Source organism: Mangifera indica, chromosome 18 (assembly GCF_011075055.1).
Source record: "Mangifera indica cultivar Alphonso chromosome 18, CATAS_Mindica_2.1, whole genome shotgun sequence".
Lineage (NCBI taxonomy): Eukaryota > Viridiplantae > Streptophyta > Magnoliopsida > Sapindales > Anacardiaceae > Mangifera > Mangifera indica.
Window position 1 is genome coordinate 1,536,275 of NC_058154.1, and position 18,769 is coordinate 1,555,043.

At 30.4% G+C, this 18,769-nt stretch overlaps 2 protein-coding genes across 2 annotated transcripts; both read right to left on the reverse strand.

Annotated features, from left to right (window-relative positions):
• Positions 1-351: 351 nt before the first annotated feature.
• LOC123201460 lies at positions 352-3,468 on the reverse strand. Its single transcript, XM_044616975.1, has 2 exons — positions 2,556-3,468; positions 352-1,027 (listed from the first exon to the last, which is right to left on the reverse strand). The coding sequence occupies exons 1-2, from the start codon at positions 3,020-3,022 to the stop codon at positions 781-783; spliced, it is 714 nt and encodes a 237-aa protein (XP_044472910.1). The 5' UTR covers positions 3,023-3,468; the 3' UTR covers positions 352-780.
• A 7,620-nt stretch (positions 3,469-11,088) lies between these two features.
• Positions 11,089-13,578, reverse strand: LOC123201459 (transcription factor MYB1-like). The gene is made up of 2 exons (XM_044616974.1): positions 13,200-13,578; positions 11,089-12,067 (listed from the first exon to the last, which is right to left on the reverse strand). The coding sequence occupies exons 1-2, from the start codon at positions 13,573-13,575 to the stop codon at positions 11,238-11,240; spliced, it is 1,206 nt and encodes a 401-aa protein (XP_044472909.1). The 5' UTR covers positions 13,576-13,578; the 3' UTR covers positions 11,089-11,237.
• Positions 13,579-18,769: the final 5,191 nt, after the last annotated feature.

Consider the following 18,769-nt stretch of genomic DNA (forward strand, 5'->3'; position numbering starts at 1 on the left):
AGTAATTTTGATATGAGAGAAAAAGTAAATAATTATATTACCCATCACCTCAATTTGTATAGATAAATTAATAAAATTTGTTTGTACATATTATAATTATCCGTTTTTTACGATACATGATACATATCATACAATATGATACGATATAAATGAAAAACGATACGTGTTATATCATACGTATCATTAATGTGATATAATGGATATATCGTATGATATAACACATATCCTAGGATACGATACATATTACCGATATAAATCGATACGTTTTTTAGAGAAAATGATGATATAGTAATAATGTATATGAGAAATTTTAAATTTTCAAAGGCAATACATGATACACAATGCACAAAATTAAGTTTTCAATACCCTATTTGGCTACCATGGTATACATAATTTTATTCGTCTATAAAAGGAGGGAGAAACCATAATATTCAATCAATAGGGCAACAAGAATTACACAAAAATTAACTTTTCAAGTACAAAGCAGAACTTAGAAATATAAAATATGCAGACCTTTTATCTTCCAATAATAAAGCTCAACAAGAATGTTCATTCATAGATATAACAAGCCCCTACATCATGTATGAAGCAGAAGATGAAGATAAAACAAGTATAGATATCTATTAAATGCTGCAAGGCTCTAAAACATCCCATTACTCATTGCCATTAGAACAACTTCTGCAGGCTCAGTTCTGGGAATTTTTTTTTTCTCTTTCTTTATATTTCAATCTCTCTATCTCCTTTTTTCCTTTTCGTTTCGATAAATTCTTTTATTGAATCCTATGATGATGGCACATTAAAGTGAAAAAGCCAAGATATGACAAATGCAAATACCATGCAAGCAAGCAGGAAATTCAGAAAGCGGTGGCCATGCCAGAAGTTTCGAGTCTCGCCATGGTGTGCTGATGCTGATGCTGAGACTGAAGAGATCGCAGTGGCGTTGTTGGTCTCATTTGACTGCTCTATAGATTCCATCTCAGTTGCTCCAGCAACATTGTGCGCAATCGAATTACAAATTTCACAGGTCCTAAAAAGATCAAGAAGATCAAATATACAAATATATTTGCATTAAAAACATAATAAAGATATACATGATAACAGGAATCTACTATGAAAGAGTTATTGAACACAGCAGGATATAAATATTTCCAAGCAGGAGCTGTCTGGTCTGGGCATGTTTTGATTATGAGTTGCATAATGAGCCAGCTGATATGCATTGATGCAGCCCTTAAAAGCTACAACAACTGGCATTATGAGATTAAAGGGAAAAAATAAGAGCAATGCTATGTACACACTTTTGAGTACATAATTGGGTACACAGATAATATATAATCATGTAATTGGGTAATTTAAATTAAGAATACAGTAACACCTAATCACATTATAACACATCATTTGTATACCCAATTTTGTATTTAAAAGTGTATATATATAGTTTTATTGAATAGATAATGTATGCGCATACAATTAAACTTATACAAATGGAGTCTCTACATGATAGATTGCACCTGATTCATCAGAGATTCAAGCTTTTCCAGCATTGAAATATAAAGGACAAAACAGTCAATAAAACTATGTAAATACACTTTTAAATACACAATTGGATACATTGATGATGTGTTATCGTATGATTGAGTGATTTTGAATTAAAAATAAAATATCATCCAATTACATGATGACACAGCATTTGTGTATCCAATTATACCCTCAAGAGTGTGTACACATAGTATTGCTCCAAAACACTAACCCCTAAACTAAATCTCTTTAATCAAATAGCCTGAGTCTAACATAATTTCCCATGCAAAAGAAATAAGTTAAATGTAGTTCTTTTCTTGCCGCAATAAAAATTGCAGCTGATGGCAAATACACTAAAAACCTACAAATGGGTTTGCTTTGGATCGTATTTAGAATTCAGATCAAGTGATTGGCATAACTTGAGTCATATTTTATAGAAAATTATGAGATCCACAAAGATAACTAATTGCAGAGGTCTAACCAATGAGATGGCAAGGTGGGTGACTTGCCAACTGATGATTGCATAACACAGAAAAATTAGTGCACAATCTGCCAAATTTTTTGACAATAAAAGATAGTATAGAAAATTGTTTTAGCTTTGAGTTGGAAATGTATAAAAAGGTCAATTATCACCAAACATGTTGGGCAAATGGCAAAGTCAATAGTCCACATTCAGCAAATTTATTAAAAAAAGAAAAAAGCACAAAGCGGCACCGGCAAGCAACAATCAGCCACCAAGACCACATGAGAATCAGGGGGCAAAGCAAATCTCCACTTTCATAAAAAGAAAGTTAACCAAGAAGAGCAATGTATAGAGATTCCTAAACCAAGGAAAAAAAAGACAGACTGCTGGACCTCCCAATGCTTTACTCTTTTGCTTTACTTTTTTTCAATAATTTTCTTTTTTTTCTGTCAACAGAAATTGATTCTTCCACCATCTTTACCTCACACATTATACTTTACATTTAGAAACTAAAAACTCCAAAACAAGTAATGAAAATCTTAATTAGAACAGTGATAAATGAAGATTAAAAACTCACTTGTTTCCTTTGATCTTGAACCAGGCCTCAGCACACTGTTTATGAGCAACAGCCAAATCATCTTTGCAAGAACAACCCAATTGAATGGCAATCCCAGATTCATGGCTATTACTCTCAAGACCCAGATGGCAAATTCGACAATCTTTCTCTCCCTCCACTTTATTAATATCCAAGTGAACTTTTATTTCAATTTCTCCCACTTCACTTTCGATCTCTATTGAACAATCGGATGCTGAAGAAACAGAAGATACCCTCCTGGAAAGGGCGGCATCGGAAACGCAGGCAAAACTGTTCTCATCGTAGGACCCACCTGTCGTTGAAAAGAACTGAGAGTAGCATGAGCCACCCTCCTCCGCGTCTGAGAAGCACACGCTGATGTCACTTCCGGCGATTGAGCGGCGGCGGTGGTCATATGTTTCAGTGCGGCCTTGTTCTATATCAGTATGGGACATTTCTTGAACTGACATTATATTGTTTCAAAGACGCAGAAGCAGCTTAAAGCTCAAAACTTTCGGAAAATGTTAACTAAAACGGAAAATTTAAAGAACTGGGTATTGGAGTCGGTGATCTTGCAACTCCATAAAATGTTTCTGAAGCTTTGAAGTTTTATGAAGAATGCGTAAGAGAATAAAGTGTTAAATAAAATGGAGAAAGGCTGTTTATGAGACAAAGACTGAAGCTTTTGCTAAGAAACTTTTGACTGAGGACCCCCCCTGGCACTGCGAAGAAGAAGAACAGAAAACGAGCAGTGGATACAGAGAAACCGAGGAGAGATTTCATTTGAAAATAAGAAAGACTTTGGAGACTCGAGATAGACTTGATGTTTCACTTTGGATCTTTTTCTTCTACGTGGATTCTGTGCGTTTGATTCTGAAAAATGTGAATCTAAGTAATGATCGAACGGTTGATATTGAAGAGAAAATTAAGCTTGAAAGAACAACTCAGTTGGAAAGAAATTTCTATGATTATATTTATATATTTATATGTCGGATGATCCATTTTGTTTTGTCGTTTTGCTTTTTTTCTATTTTGTCTTGTTTTGCGTATAAAATACGATAGATGTAGATACAGTAGATCTTAATAAATTATTATTATTATATTACGGGTATATAATTCGAGTAAAAGTATATTTGAATCGAATTTATTTAAGTTTGAGTTTAATTTAAACAAATTTAAAATAAGCTTAATTCAAACAAGTTTGAGTTTAAGAGTTTAGTATTTTTGAGCTTAACCGTTAGAGGTGTTCGGCTCATAAAAGTCGTAAGCCTAAAAAATTAGATATAAATCAACTAAAACAATATCGTTTTCACTAATATATATTGAAATAATGTCATTTTAATATCTAATTAAGTTCAAAGCTCAATTCAAGCTCGAGTCCTCTCAAACAAACTAAGTTTGAACACTTTTAGACAAACTCAACTTGAAATTGGCTTCACTAATGTAAATCGAACTCAAGTTTAGACAAGCTCAAATTGTTGGGTAATAAATGATGTATAATTATATGATTAAACTCTATCAAATTATGACACATCATTTAGATTGTTCAATCTCATAATTACATATCATTTAAATATCCGATTTTATACTTGAAATTGTATGCACAACATTTTGCTCATTAACTATTTATCATAAAAGATGAGTAATATTATGATAATTTATCATATTATTTTGTTTAGTTTGTTAGATAATAAAAAATTTTGATAATATTTTATTATCAATAATGAATTTAGTTCAAATGATAGAAAATTAGTCTAATAATCTATCATTTATTACTTATATTATCTTGTGTAGATTACATAATAATAATATTTTATTAACAAATTGATGTGATAAATAATATAAAAATTAATTAAAATTTTATAAATATTAAAAAATTATTAAAATAATCTTAATTTTATTCCAATTTTATCTTATTTTGTTTAACATATAAAAAATATTTATGTAAAATGATATCATAATATGTTTTTATTACTACCAACCCCACATAATAATTATTTATAATAATAAATTTACCTAAACAATATTAATTTGTATAGATTAATTATTTTCATATATACTTTAATTTTTTATAAGGTAATATAAGTGTAATTTTATGCATTAAAAAATTATCAAAATAATTTTATTATTAATTATTAAATTTTTATGATGAAAATATCATCACTTTTTAATTACAATAATAAGTAACATGAAGAATTTTTTTAAAAAATATATTAATAATAAGATTACAACTTGAAAAATAATTTAATTAATTAATTTCAAAATTTGACAATATGAAAAACAATTTTAATATTAACACTAAGAATATATTAAAAAGTACAAAAATCAAAATTTTTAGTATAATGTATGTTAGTTTAAGTGAACACAATAATAATTGATGTTCAATAATATTTTAAAGTTATTTAAGTAAAATAATATTTTAATATTTTTTTAAATAATTTATATTTGTTACATAATAAAATAATATACATCTGGTTTTGATTATTTAATTGAATAATTAGATTATATCATATATATATATATAATTATATAATTGTTAATTATAAATAAAATAATATTTAATTATATAATTATATAATTTTCACGGATGTTAGTACTAATTTTTGTATTAAATTTTCAGTCTACATAACACCACTATTAGGTAAAATTTGAATATAATACCTTTCATCTTGTTTCTAATTCCTCTTAGGATCAATTTGTAGACTTATTAATCAAAGCTAGTTTTCCTTTTCGACTTTGTACGCTCTTGACAAATTTCTTATGATGAATACATTACCATCTTGAATTTTAAGAGGGATGATAGCAAGTTTTTGATCCTTAATTGATTTTTTTTCTTTAATTGTTTTATTCGAATTGTACTAAATATACTTTAAGTTGTTAACATTTTTAATTAAGAAATACAAAAATGTCATTCTCTCGACTCATTTCTCTATATTTCTGTAGCGCACCCTACACTTCTCTGTAACACCATCACAACTCTTTTTTCTTCTTCTTCTTCTTCTTCAATATTCATATATGAACACCCTAAGACTTTCTATTTCTTCATCCCCAAGTTTCAATGACAAAATCATGACGGAATGAAGCCCCCATCAACCAATGCTCTTTCAACTTAATCGTATCATTTCGATGTGAATTTAATTATAATCACATTGAAATTGTGCAATCCTCTTGATAACATTTAGACCATGAAAGATTGTAATGCTTTGTGAAAATCTTTATAATGATAGGTGTTGTCACTTAATTTGTGAAATAAATTAAAAAGAAATATTTGGGACATTTTAATATTATTATAAAAGTATTTATGTCTTTTCAATGTTTTACTCTTAAATTTAGTGTAGTTTATTAACCAACCTGAAGAAACGTAAAAAGTTGTTGACTTTTAACTTTAAGAAATGGGTGAGAAATTGCATTTTTTTCGCTGTTAGTGTTTGATTTTTTCATTTGGGCTTTCTAGTGACCAATTAGTTCTGATCATCAACCGATCTTCTGTGCATCTCCTTCCCTGATTGTTTCCCAATATGGAAACAACCCAAACTCTGATCGAAATGGTAGAATGACATCGCACAATGCATATGTTTGTATGTTGTCTAACCGACACATAGATTCGTACGATATTGCACAAATCTATGCAATATCACCTAACTATTTTGGCCAAATTTTAGGTGGTTTTCATGCTGAGAAACCATCGAGAAGGGAGATGCATTGAAAATTGGCCAACGACTAGAACTAATAGGTCACCAGAAAGCCTAAATGAAAAAATCAAACCCTAATAAGGGGGAAATGCAAGTTTTCAAACTTTTTGATGAGAAAAAATTATTAATTTTTTAAACTTAAATGGAGAAAAATGAAATGTAATTTTATTTATTTTAATATTAATGATAAAATGATAATTTTATTTTTATAATTCATAAAAATTTTGGCTAAAATTGGATAATAAATAAATATTTAAAATTTTAAAACCCGTCGATATGTGTTTGGAAATACACTAAACTTTAGTGGGAATAAGTCGTTTGGCCTTTTATTGTCATTGGAGCCCCCCACTTAAAAAGTTACTAATACAGAAGCGTTGGCGTGGGATAATTGTTTATCTCTTTAAGCGGAGTCTGCGGAGACATTGCAATGAAACAGTTTTGAGTATGGGTGGACAATCTACCTTTGCTTGCTTGAACCGCACAAAAGCTGATTAGTAATTATCTATTTAGCAGAAAAATAAAATAATCTGCATAATTTTGTTTGGAAAGATAGCTCCAATCAACGTTGGCTGGAAGTCCAGATGAGAGAAAAGAGATCGTTCGAGGGAAAGGTTATCGACAATAATGCCAGAGCTTGAATCATTTTGTAAAACTTGACGTAAGGGAGAAATAATTAGATTTTAAGGTTTAGGGAGAAAAAACAAATAAAATTTAAGTTTATTTTAATATTACAGATAAAATAACGATTTTACCCTTACAATTAACAAATTTTAACTGTCTATAGGTGGATAAATGTGATTTTCAAAGTTAAAGGATAGGAATTCAGGAAACAACATACTTTAAGTGGAAATAAGTCTTTTGGCCTTTTAATATCAATAAAATTATGTATATAAATAATTTATATAATTTTGTATACAAACAATAATATATCCTCATATGATTTGGTATTACTTTATCTTTAATTTAAAACTATTTAATCACATGACGATATGTCTCATTATTTATACATATAATATTATTCTTTTAATATTCATAGGAGTATATTTATCGTTTCCACATTTTTACCTAAAATTTAATAAAATTTATTATTAAAACTTAATTGAATGTGAGAATTTGTCAATTTTCGACTTTAAAGATGAGAACATCTTATTTAAACAAAAACATACGAGAAATAGACATACGTTCTTCCATCACATAATCATTGTTTCTTTTCTATTGTTTGTTACAACTTCAAGGGTGTTTGTTTTGGGATTTAAAAATTATTCTGATAATTTATCTTTTATTACTTACATTATTTTGTTTAGTTTGTCAAGTAATAAAATATTATACCCAGTTGTAATATGTCAAGTAATATTATTATCACTTTTACCTTAGGTATTAAAAAATTATCAAAATAATCTTGATTTTATTATAATTATATTCTTGCTCATTAATTTTTTAGGAAAAATAACTATATTTTCAATTAAAAAATAAGTAACATGAAGAATATTTTAAAATAATTATACTAAAGACATTTAAATAAAATAATATCTTAGCATTTTTTATCCAATTTTATCATATATATAATAATAATTTATATCCAATAATTTTATAGTTAATATATTTTTGTGATAATATTTTATTTTTGATAATAAAATATTACTTAAACCAAACGCACACTTCATATATTAAATGATTAGGTAACATGTGCAAATAAATAAATATGTCATAATATAATTAAATTATCTATAATTAAAATAAAAATAAATAATTATATCATCTAATCACATAATAATATATAAATTTGTTTGTATTCATTAATATCTACTGTTCATACATACACTATTACTCTTGTAGTACATCCTACATAACCCATACGTTCATTTGCCATTAGGGTTAAACAAAGTGGGCCAAAGCACTTATTCCCACCCAAGGTTTGGTATAATTCAAAACTCCCACCCGCGAAATTTCAAAAACTCAAATATCCACTCCTCTGTTAAAAATTTTTGTTAGAGTTAAGGGTAAAACTATTATTTAACAATAATTTTGATAAAAATAAAAATTTATTTCATTCCTCCACTTAGTTTAAAATCTAACAATTTTTGCCCACCCAAAAGTTTGAAAAGTTCACTTTTCCCCCTAAGGTTTGTTTCTTCTTTCTCCAACGGTCGAAATTCGATCAGTCGACTTCATCTTCCCACCTTGCTTTTGTCAATTCTCTCTCTCTCCACCTTCAGTTTCATTCCATCAAAAGAGAAGCATGTGACTCCCAAATCAGTTGCTCTTCCTTCACTCCCAATTCAGATGCATCACTCTCGAAAAGCAGATGAACACCGTTACTCCTAATTCGGACGAAAAGCATCGATGGATTAGGAGTGACGTGTCTGAAGTAGGAGCAATCGAATGCTAATTGGTTTGGCCAGTTTCAATGAAATGAAACCGAAGATGAAGAGAGAGAGAACCGACCAATGCATGGGTGGGAAGACAAAATCAGGCGACTAGATTCTGATCATCAGAAAAAGAAGAAAAAACCTTAAGGGAAAAAGTGAACTTTTTAAATTTTTGGGTGAGTAAAATTGTTAGTTTTTTAAACTAAAGAGAGATGGGAAAATTAAAATAAAATTTTAGTTTTTTTAATTTTTTTTTAAAATAACAATTTTTCCTTTACCCATAACAAAAAATTTTCATAGAAGAGTACATATTTGAGTTTTTAAAACTTCACAAGAGAGAGTTTGGAATTATACCAAACCTTGGGGGTGAATAAGTCTTATGGCCAACAAAGTATAATTTTTTTATTTATATTAAGTATCTTTCAAGTATACAATTCCAGTCTAGATGAAGTGGTTTTAAATTGAGTCCACATGAAGTGGAGATTGAATTATTAGCCATCAAGATATCATTAAGAAATTAAGTATTAGTTATAATCATAAATTAATATCCATAATGAGATTAAAAGCGTTTAACATGTCATTAATATGATTGGCTATTAAGCGCAATATATACCCGTTTTGACGTGATCTTATTGTCATTGGAATCCCACTTAAAAAAAAAAGCCATTTTTAAAGAGATAGTTTGAAAAAATAGAGCTATGCTAAGTGAACGTGTAAAATCGAGGATTTAAATGATGTGTCGTCATCTGATTAAATATTAATTTATCTTTAATTTAAAATTAATTAATTATATAATAAAACATTATCTAAGTATTCAATTATATACTCAAAATTGAATACACTTGTTTTACTTAAATTAATATGATTGAATTTAAAGTTAGGTTTGAATCGATCTAAGCTTCTCTCAAAATTGATTCAAGTTGAGTCGAGCTTTGAACACGGTTTTGTATTGTAGTTGAGTAAAAAATTATTAAAACGATGATGTTTTAATGTATATAAACTAAAATGACGTTATTTTAGTCTATTTATACTAAATTTTTTCATACTCACAAACCTAACGAACTAAACATCTTTCAAACTCGAATACGAAAATATTTAATTTTTAAATTTAAGTTTGAATTTGAATTCATTTGAGTCATACTCGTTTGGACTAAACTCATTTTTAAACTCGAGTAAAGTTGATTGGAATTCAACCCTGAAATTTGAATAGAAAACTATTCGTAGCGATTAAAATGGAACTGTTGCATTTGCTGATTAAGAAATTTCAACATTCCTGAGGGTGGGGTACCAGAAAGAAACAGTTGAATTGAAAATTGAATTCTTTAACTGTGTTCTAGGATTCCATCTCTTGTTCTTTTGCTTTCAGTGTCCATCTGAGTTAGTTTACCAAATGTTGACTGGAAAAAGGAGGCACCCAACAAACCCTAATCAGAAATGGCTGGTATGCCAGATGTTTGATTTGATGTTTAATAGAATATTAAAACCCTAAAACCCTTTGAAAGATTCCAGGGTTGACATCACATGGTGGTGGCTCTTTCAGATTTGTCACCGTCACACTTTAACTAAGAAGGGCTTGATGAAAATCCTTTTTCTGTAGCATCACTTATCTCTGTACAGTCTATACTTAGGAAAGAAGAATCTAATCTAAACACCCTTTTCTTTTCTACTGAATGAGGTGTTTGTGTGTCGTTGAAAAAGGTTTCTTGTCGCTGTACATATGTCTTCTCCTTTAAAGGTTAACTTGAGTCAAAAAGTAAATGGAATCCTCAAGTGAAAAGGTTTGGATTCGAAACTCGACAACATAACATCAAGATCAAAATATTGATTTATTAAATGAAATAGTTATAAAGCTAGTCATTACAATCGAAGTGTTTTACTTTATTAGTGTAATTAACTCAACTCCAAATGGGTGGATTTTTGCTCTCACATTTTTGCAAGTCTTGAACATACCCTAAAAAATCAGGCAGCCTGAGTAGAGCTCTAACCTACCTGAAATATCAGTAACTTTTTATTTTGGTCATTCACTAACCCACATGGTTGAGGTTGGATTTAAACCAAGTCAATTAGCTTGACTTAAATTTGGCTCGAATTCCTTTTTAATGATACTACTTATTTATATTGCAATACTATTTATCTCATCAATTAACATAATTTAACTTATCAACGATGTTTGACAAAATCTTTTATTACTTCAAATAAACTAGAACTTACCATCTAAAATTCAAACCAAACGCAAACAAACATATGTTCAAACTCAATTCAATTTGAATCTAACCATACACATCATTTCCTTTATCTTAAGCAACCGTGGTTAAATGACTTAGTTCCTAGGTACTAGAACTTTTCTGAGTTTCTACGGTATCCTGCAGATCTTATGTATATATCCAACTTGTGCAAGTTTAAATTGTAAAATAAAATGAAAGAAGTGAGATGAAAGATTTTGATAGTGTGAACAGCTAGAAGAAAAGCATGACATCTCAAAATAACAAGATTTAGAGATTGATAGGGTTAAAATTTTAGTTTAGAATTATGATGCAAGTTAAAGATAAAAACAAAATCAAATTAAATTAATTAGATTAAGGCCAAACTAAGGAGGGTTGCCTACCAATATTTTTCATGGCACGTTATTGCCCTGTTAACTTGCTCTTTCTTTCTTCCAAATGCCCCATTTGCACCTGAGATCCATTTGTTCTTATCCTATCTGCTGCATCATCCATCAGTCTCATATTGCTATTCTCCAAGCCACTTTTCAGCCAAGCAAGGTTGCTTATTTCTGTGGCTATGGCAGCCAATTCAAAACTTGGAAAGCTTGGAGGCTCTGAGAATTCCAAAAATTCAGGTCCCAACAAAGAGTTCTGACCATTACCACCACATTGTGTCCCAGAACAGCCGAAGCCACACATGTGAGGCACCATCCTCTCACCATAGACTCCTTCAATCAATTTGCAGATCCCTGCATCAGGCAATGATGCTTGAACTAGAGGTCTTTGCATTGGGGTTTGCCTTGAATTTGGTGAAGCAATCTCAGGGCCATCCACAGCTTTATAAACATTGAAAGCACTTACACATGCCTGCGGACGGAAAAGAGTAGGTTGTTCTTTTAATTCATGATCAGGATTGTATGGAACCTCTGTTATGGTGTTGTCTTCACATTGATTATCCAAAATTTCCAAAGAACATACATCTTTTCCCTCTAAGGATTTAAATGAATTTACATCACCACAAGATAGAGTTTCCTCAGATGATGCTTTGGTCCTATCCATGCTGGTATCCTCAATGATATTTCCAGATTCGAACTTCTTTACCCTGTCAAGTTCCATGGCCCGACGCCTTAGAGTGGAATTCCAGTGGTTCTTAATAGCATTATCTGTCCGCCCAGGTAGAAGCCTAGCAATGACAGCCCATTTGTTTCCATGGATAGCATGAGCTGAAATTATAATTTTATCTTCCTCATCTGAAATGAATTTGCTTCTGTCAGTCTAGCCAGAAAGTATTAACATCAAATTAATTCAACAAACTTCAGCTAGGAATGTTGCATGCCAGCAGTTCTAATAAAACTTTTACTTATAGAAGTCTCGTGTGCCAAAAACTTAAAGAGCATAACTGTCAAAACAAGATAGTACATAGGGGGCTTAACTAACAACCAACTAGTCTACATTGCCATCAGACATCAGTAAAAGTTGTGCCCAAATTAGAAAACCATAAATAATTAATATAGCATAGATATTAACGGGGACGTAAGCATTCATATAATGAGGAGAATTCTCTCACATCTCAATATTACTATATACCTGTCTAATGCTAGAGGGCGTATGTCTATATCTACCAAGACCCAACTTCAATTTCTCTAAAATCAGAAAAAGAACTGTTTGATTAGCACCCAAACCGACAAAAAATATAGAAGCCCCAAACCAAGAAAACATACAAATGATTGATTCGACCTAACCTAAAGTGACCTACTACAAAACTCAATCAATGCTTTGCGATTTTTTGAATGAGAAAAACAAAAAATTCTTTTAGCCATAAAATCCCAAAGGGCTCTATTTCACCTTTTTAATAGCGTTTGCTATTCTACGGGTGTCTCTCATTGTCCAATTTATCACTAAAACAACCTATTTATAAGGGAAAAACTCTTATAAATCTCTAAACAAACAATGTGACACAAATTTTTTCACACTTTTTCTCGATTAAGCAATGTGGGATAAGATTAAAGACACATTACCAACAGTTTCTATATTCCTCCTTATGTTTTCAACTTCTCATCCATAGTTTTGACAAAATAATCTGCACACATTCAACATAGAAAATTCACACAAAAGTGTAGCTACAGCAACAGGGGTTAAACATGCTTTTTCCTATTTAAAAAAAAACATGGTTCCACTCCTTCAATTGTTGCAACCAGAAAACAAAGTTTAGAATATATAATATAAACAATATTATAAGGAACTTGTAGCACGATAAAAGCTTTAAGGATAAAGCAGCATTAACAAATTCAAGTATACAAATAGTCTCAAGTATGAAATTACACAGAACAGCATAGTCAATCCAGCATTGAAAATATAATTCCTAAGTTATTAGTTAATTACCAGTAAATGGCTTCCGTTTAACAGCTGGATCGAGCTGATTACACCACCTGAGCCGACAAGACTTGCCGGAGCGACCGGATATTCCTCGGGCGATCAAGCTCCAATTCCTAGCGCCAAACTTGCTCACAAGGTTGCTTAATATTGCGTCCTCTTCGGGCGACCAAGGCCCCTTCACTCGGTCTTTGTTGCCCCTTTTGCTTCCCTCTCCGACAACTACAGCAGAATCTTCGCCGCTTCCGCCGCCATCAGCTTCAACTTCTCCACCGTCTTCGGTGTCGTCGCCGTCGACTTCGATGTCCGTTATATTTTGTGTTTCCATGTCGTTTTTGAATTTTTGTTGGGAAGACACTTCACTCTCACAACATTCATTCTTCATAGGGCACTGTTTCCAGAATTTATTTCTCTGTAATTACTATTCTACCCATACTGTAAATTATTTTTCAGATACTTGTTGAGACTTGAGAGCATGAAAATTTAATCTACAGAAAAATAAGTAGAAAGGTTAGCTTCGTAATTTCAAGTTTATCAAATGAGCAAGGTGCTTGGTAGAAAAGATGGGAGTCATGATGTTTTTGTTAAATGAGTTTGACCAATATAAAGTGGCGGGAAAATTCTGAGCCTGCTGCGCGCCCGATCAGCAATTGTCAATTTAAAGGCTAGCCCAGGTTCAACAGCTCTCTATTTGGTTGTTTTGGGCCAGGAGGGAACCCAGCAGTGGGCTATCACAGGAGGTTGTGGAAGAGGCTTGAAAAAGGGCCCAATTTTTTTTTTTAATGACCAAGAGAACCTTGCTAGACTTTGTCGGACAGAGAAACCTCTCAAGAGGTAGTGACAGACCTATAACCACTACATTAAATAAATCAATGTTTCACAGATTTTCACATAAGAGAGGGAGTTCATGTTATTCGAACATTGTTTTTTTTTTAGGAAGAGACCCTTTTACTTCGCCATTCAAGCTAGCCCTAGGGGCCAAAGAGTCTTAGTTGTTATTTAAGGTTAAGTTTTGAAACCCATCAAATTAGATTTCGACCTTACTATTTATGGTTATGTTTTAAACAATTTTTTGATAGTTTTGTAATTTTCTTCTATTTTTTCAAATAAATGGACCCTCTCTAATAGGTTTAAAATGTGAAATTATATTAAAAACTAACTAATTATCCTTTTGTACAAGATTAACCATAAGATTAAAGATAAAACTCAAGCCGAGCTTCGAACTTTAAACTTAAAGATTGAACTGAACTTAAATTATCATTAACTTTAGTTTGACAAACTTGAGTTATCTTTTTTTTTTTTAATTCAAACTAAACTCGAGCTAAAATATGTATAGGTTTAGCTTAGTTTCTACCTACCCCTACTCAGAAGCACCGTTCTAAAGAAAACATAAAGACTTTTGTAGGATCCAATTACTCCTTTTAATACCACTTTATGTCAAAACATTTTTTCTTAATGATTAGTAACATAATAATGAACATAGTCTCTCGAGCAATAAACAAAACTACATTAAAATGTCAGTTTATCTGCCATAACTATAGGCTCCTTGTAACTACTTTTACAGCAGTTAATATAGATTTATGGAGATTAAAGTGTGGTCCATAACTCTCACTCTTCCACTTCTTCAATTTAATACATGATGGAAGGATTTAAAAGCTTCATGTAAGGTCCCTCGGTGAGCCATTTTTTATTTTTCATACACCAACATTCTTAAAATTGGAATCACCTTAAAGACACAACATACGAGCACAATTAAGTGGTATTCTATAACAAATTCTTCAAGCAATGGTGGGAGATTAGTATTAGGTCTGGATCTACCCATGATGGGTTGATCTGACCCGTTTACTTTAACTATCTTGACAGCAGTTGATGGAAGTTGAGAAAACAATTAGATAGTTAAAGATATATTTAAATGTCCCAAAACTGTAAAAATTACTCCCTTGAAAAAAAAAAATTACCAAATGCATTTTTTCTGTTCTTCTTCTCCTTCCAAAAACATGAAATACAAAAACTCCTTTCATAAAATCCAAAAAAAGTACGATAAAAGCAAATTGTATTGTGGAAAAAGATTAACTATCACACCTCGGATCGCATTCATCTCAATATGCGTCGAACATAATCAAAATCCAAGTATACAATTTACTATTTTCTAAATTTACAGAATCAGACATGATTTTCCAACCGTTAGTATTTACATTCCATATATGCGTAATTTTGTTTTTATCTTGCATATTTTTTTATTTAATGCATAGATAGCAACCTTCTTTTATCCAATACGAAAAACTTTTGTGTCGTACCCTCTTATCTTACATATATCTCTCAGTATAAATGACAACATGTTTGACGAATCAATCATCATCATTGCTACGTAACGTATCATATGTAATACTATGAATTTACTCTAAATTGTATATAACCAATTAGCCTATTGCGGATTAGTTGGTTTCCATTAAAAAAATAAAACATGAGAACCATGAGACAAAGACTTCAAAAACACAACAAAGTTAAAAGATAAGAATGGCTAATCACAGTTACGTGTATGGACAATACTTCATTGCGTAATCATCCTAGATTACTTGAAGCCAGAAAAACCTTAAAAGGACAGAAGGTAGGAGAAAGGCTGCTAATCCATTTCGATGGCATCTATGGCCAATGCCGTGATAATGACTGTTATAATCTGATCAAGATTAAAACTTTGATTTCCTGTCAAATTTTGCAATCTTTCATCTCACGTATCTAACTTTTAGTTAGAACTAAATTCAAGCCAAACTGAATCCAAGCTTATCAAAGCTTGAGTTTGACTCGTTTTAATGAAATCAAATGTGATCTCGAACTTATTTCAAATATGTTTAAGTTTGATTTGTTCAAGAAGAATCAAACTTAAGTTTGAACTTGAATCAAGCTTTGAGTTTAATTTAATACTTAAGTGATATTATTTTAATGTGTATTAGTTAAAAAAACGACGTTTTAATCGATTTGTATCGAATTTTTCAAACTCGCAAGCTTTACGAGTTGAACACTCATAAAACTCTAGCAAAAAATATTGAGCTCTTAGGAGCTCAAGCTCGAATAAATTTAATGTATAATCTTTCTCAACATATGTTTTATCAGAACAATAAAACTGTGTACATATACCATATGCGTAATTTTGTATACAAATAATGACATATCATTATATGATTGAGTGTTATTTTATCTCTAATTTAAAACAACCCAATCATATAGTGAAATTTTATTATTTGTGTACAAAATTATACGTATTATTTATACAGATAATATTACTCTTATCAGAAAAGGGTCCTTTTTAACACGTTTTCATTTGTTATTTTAAGCCAACAAACAATTAATAATCAACCACTTTAAACACCAATTATAACCCATTAATTAAAACCAAAATTCAAGCAATAAATATGAAGCAGCTTTGTTGGGGTTGGCAGATGAAGAATTTCAAAATCTAATTCTGTTATTTGGAGAAAAAAATATGATTAAAGTATCTAATCCCCAACTAATTACATAATTAAATTAATGCATGTTGATGCTGTTGGTGTTATCATAAAAAGCCTATCGTTGTCTTGTCCCACCCAAATAAAGAAATGGGAATTGGTTTTCCATTACTAATTTTCAATCTTCCAATCTGACCAATTGAGTACATTAATTTGTATCTAGGAAGCCCACATGGTGCCATTATGCATCTTCGAAACGATTCTGTTTTTGAAATATGAAAAAATTTATACGAAACATTTTAAAAATATAAAAAAATTGATACGTGTTTCTTTTTCCATATTTTTTAATCAATTTTATATTTCATTTTTTTTCCTAATTTGAAATTCTAACTATAGTTTCTTTGTCTCATTTTCGATATATTAAAACTCTTTTTTTTTTCATTTTCAGCTTTTCCGACCGCTGCCGAATGTGAAAAAATCAGTTTCACGAGATTTGAATTACATAAATATTTTATTATTACTAAAAAGTTGTAACTTTTTAAGAAATACAGATTAATATATTTTTATAAAATTTGGTATTTATAAAAAAAAAAAACATATTCTCACGTTTCCGTTTCCGCACAACATAGAATTGTGTGCTATAGACTTAATAAAATAATTACTCATTAATTAGTTCTTTGGCGATAAATTAAAGACATTAATCAACATCTCGATGTGATTAATAGTTTGTTAACATCCCACTGCCATTTCAGCTGTTTACCAATTCCACATGCATATTAATTATAATTAAATAAAATCCAGCCTAAATCTTAATTTGCCCACAGTTTTAATAAGCCGATCACCAAAATTTTACCAATTAGGGGTTGGTAAACCACAATATTAATCTACTGGAAACTGTTCAAATTACGGTGACAGTTTTGCACCAAAGGACTTGTTCCTTCCCAAAGTTTACTTTTTTTCCTAAGTTTCTATCTATTAACTTTTAAAAACCTAAACACTTACTTATATATTTATTTTGGCTTTTAATGTTAGGGTAAAATCATCATTTTGAAATTTTATTTCAAAACTAATAATTTATTCTTATTTTAGTTTTAAAAACTAACAAATTTTTCTCGCTTCGCACAAATCAATGAGATAATTTGGCCACTTTGGCCAAATTTTCGGTGGTTTCCATACTGAAAAACCACTGAGGAGGGAGAGAGCTTACTGGTGGTAGGATTGACGATACGTCAGAGAGAATCGATAGAAAGAACAATCGCCAAAAAGAGAGATTGTATTTTTAGGGGTGTAAGTGTAATATTTTAAACTTTATGGGGGTGTTTGTTAACCCTAAAATATGAAAACCTTAAATGATGGGGGTGAAAAAGTAATTTTTTAAAATTAAATTAGGAAGAAATTATTAATTTTTAAAATTACGGTGAGAAATGAGAATAAATTATTCTTTCTTTATATAAAATTTTAAAATGATGATTTTATATTTAACAGTAACAACAAGAATTAATAAATAAATAAGTATTTGAGTTTTTAAAAATTAATAAATAAAAACTTAGGAAAAAAGTAATCTTCGAACAGAAATAAGTCCTTACACCTAATTAATTATAAAATCTTCAATGAATTTAACAAAGTAGAAAAGTTTGAGTTGGTATTTTCCTGTACATGATAGTAACCTTAATTAGAAGGCAAGTGACCAACTCTCAGCTCTATACCAGCCCCCAGTCAGCGACTATACCTAATAATTAACCAACCATATATTAAGACAAGTCTTGAACGTTTTCTCTTTTACCTAAAAAATAATTGTAAGTTTAGCATGCAGTTTCCAGGACTAAGGTAACGTATTGATGGGGACCTTTAGCTTCAGTAATTGATCTAAATATGATTGACAATTTATTCCACAAGATGTGTCCCGTACACTAGCTTGCTTATTCTGATCTCATTATGAATGTCAAAATAAGACAAAACCCATTGTTTTATCGAGGGATGTATAAGGTCGGTCAGTTTGATATGATTTAAAAACTTTTTTAAATTAAATTGAAAAAACAGGGTTAGATTCAAATTGAATTAAAACTCACTTCAAAATAGCAGAGTTTGAGTTTGGTTAAAGCTCGAGTTCAAATTGAGCTTTTAGCTTAGCTCGTT

Excerpts from the sequence above, each read along its gene's own strand:
- LOC123201459 (XM_044616974.1), bottom strand. The coding sequence starts at position 13,575 with ATGAAGAATGAATGTTGTGAGAGTGAAGTGTCTTCCCAACAAAAATTC. Across the intron at positions 12,068-13,199 it reads TAAACGGAAGCCATTTACTG|ATGAGGAAGATAAAATTATA; the intron begins GTAATTAACTAA and ends AATTCATTTCAG.
- LOC123201460 (XM_044616975.1), bottom strand. The coding sequence starts at position 3,022 with ATGTCAGTTCAAGAAATGTCCCATACTGATATAGAACAAGGCCGCACT. Across the intron at positions 1,028-2,555 it reads TTCAAGATCAAAGGAAACAA|GACCTGTGAAATTTGTAATT; the intron begins GTGAGTTTTTAA and ends TGATCTTTTTAG.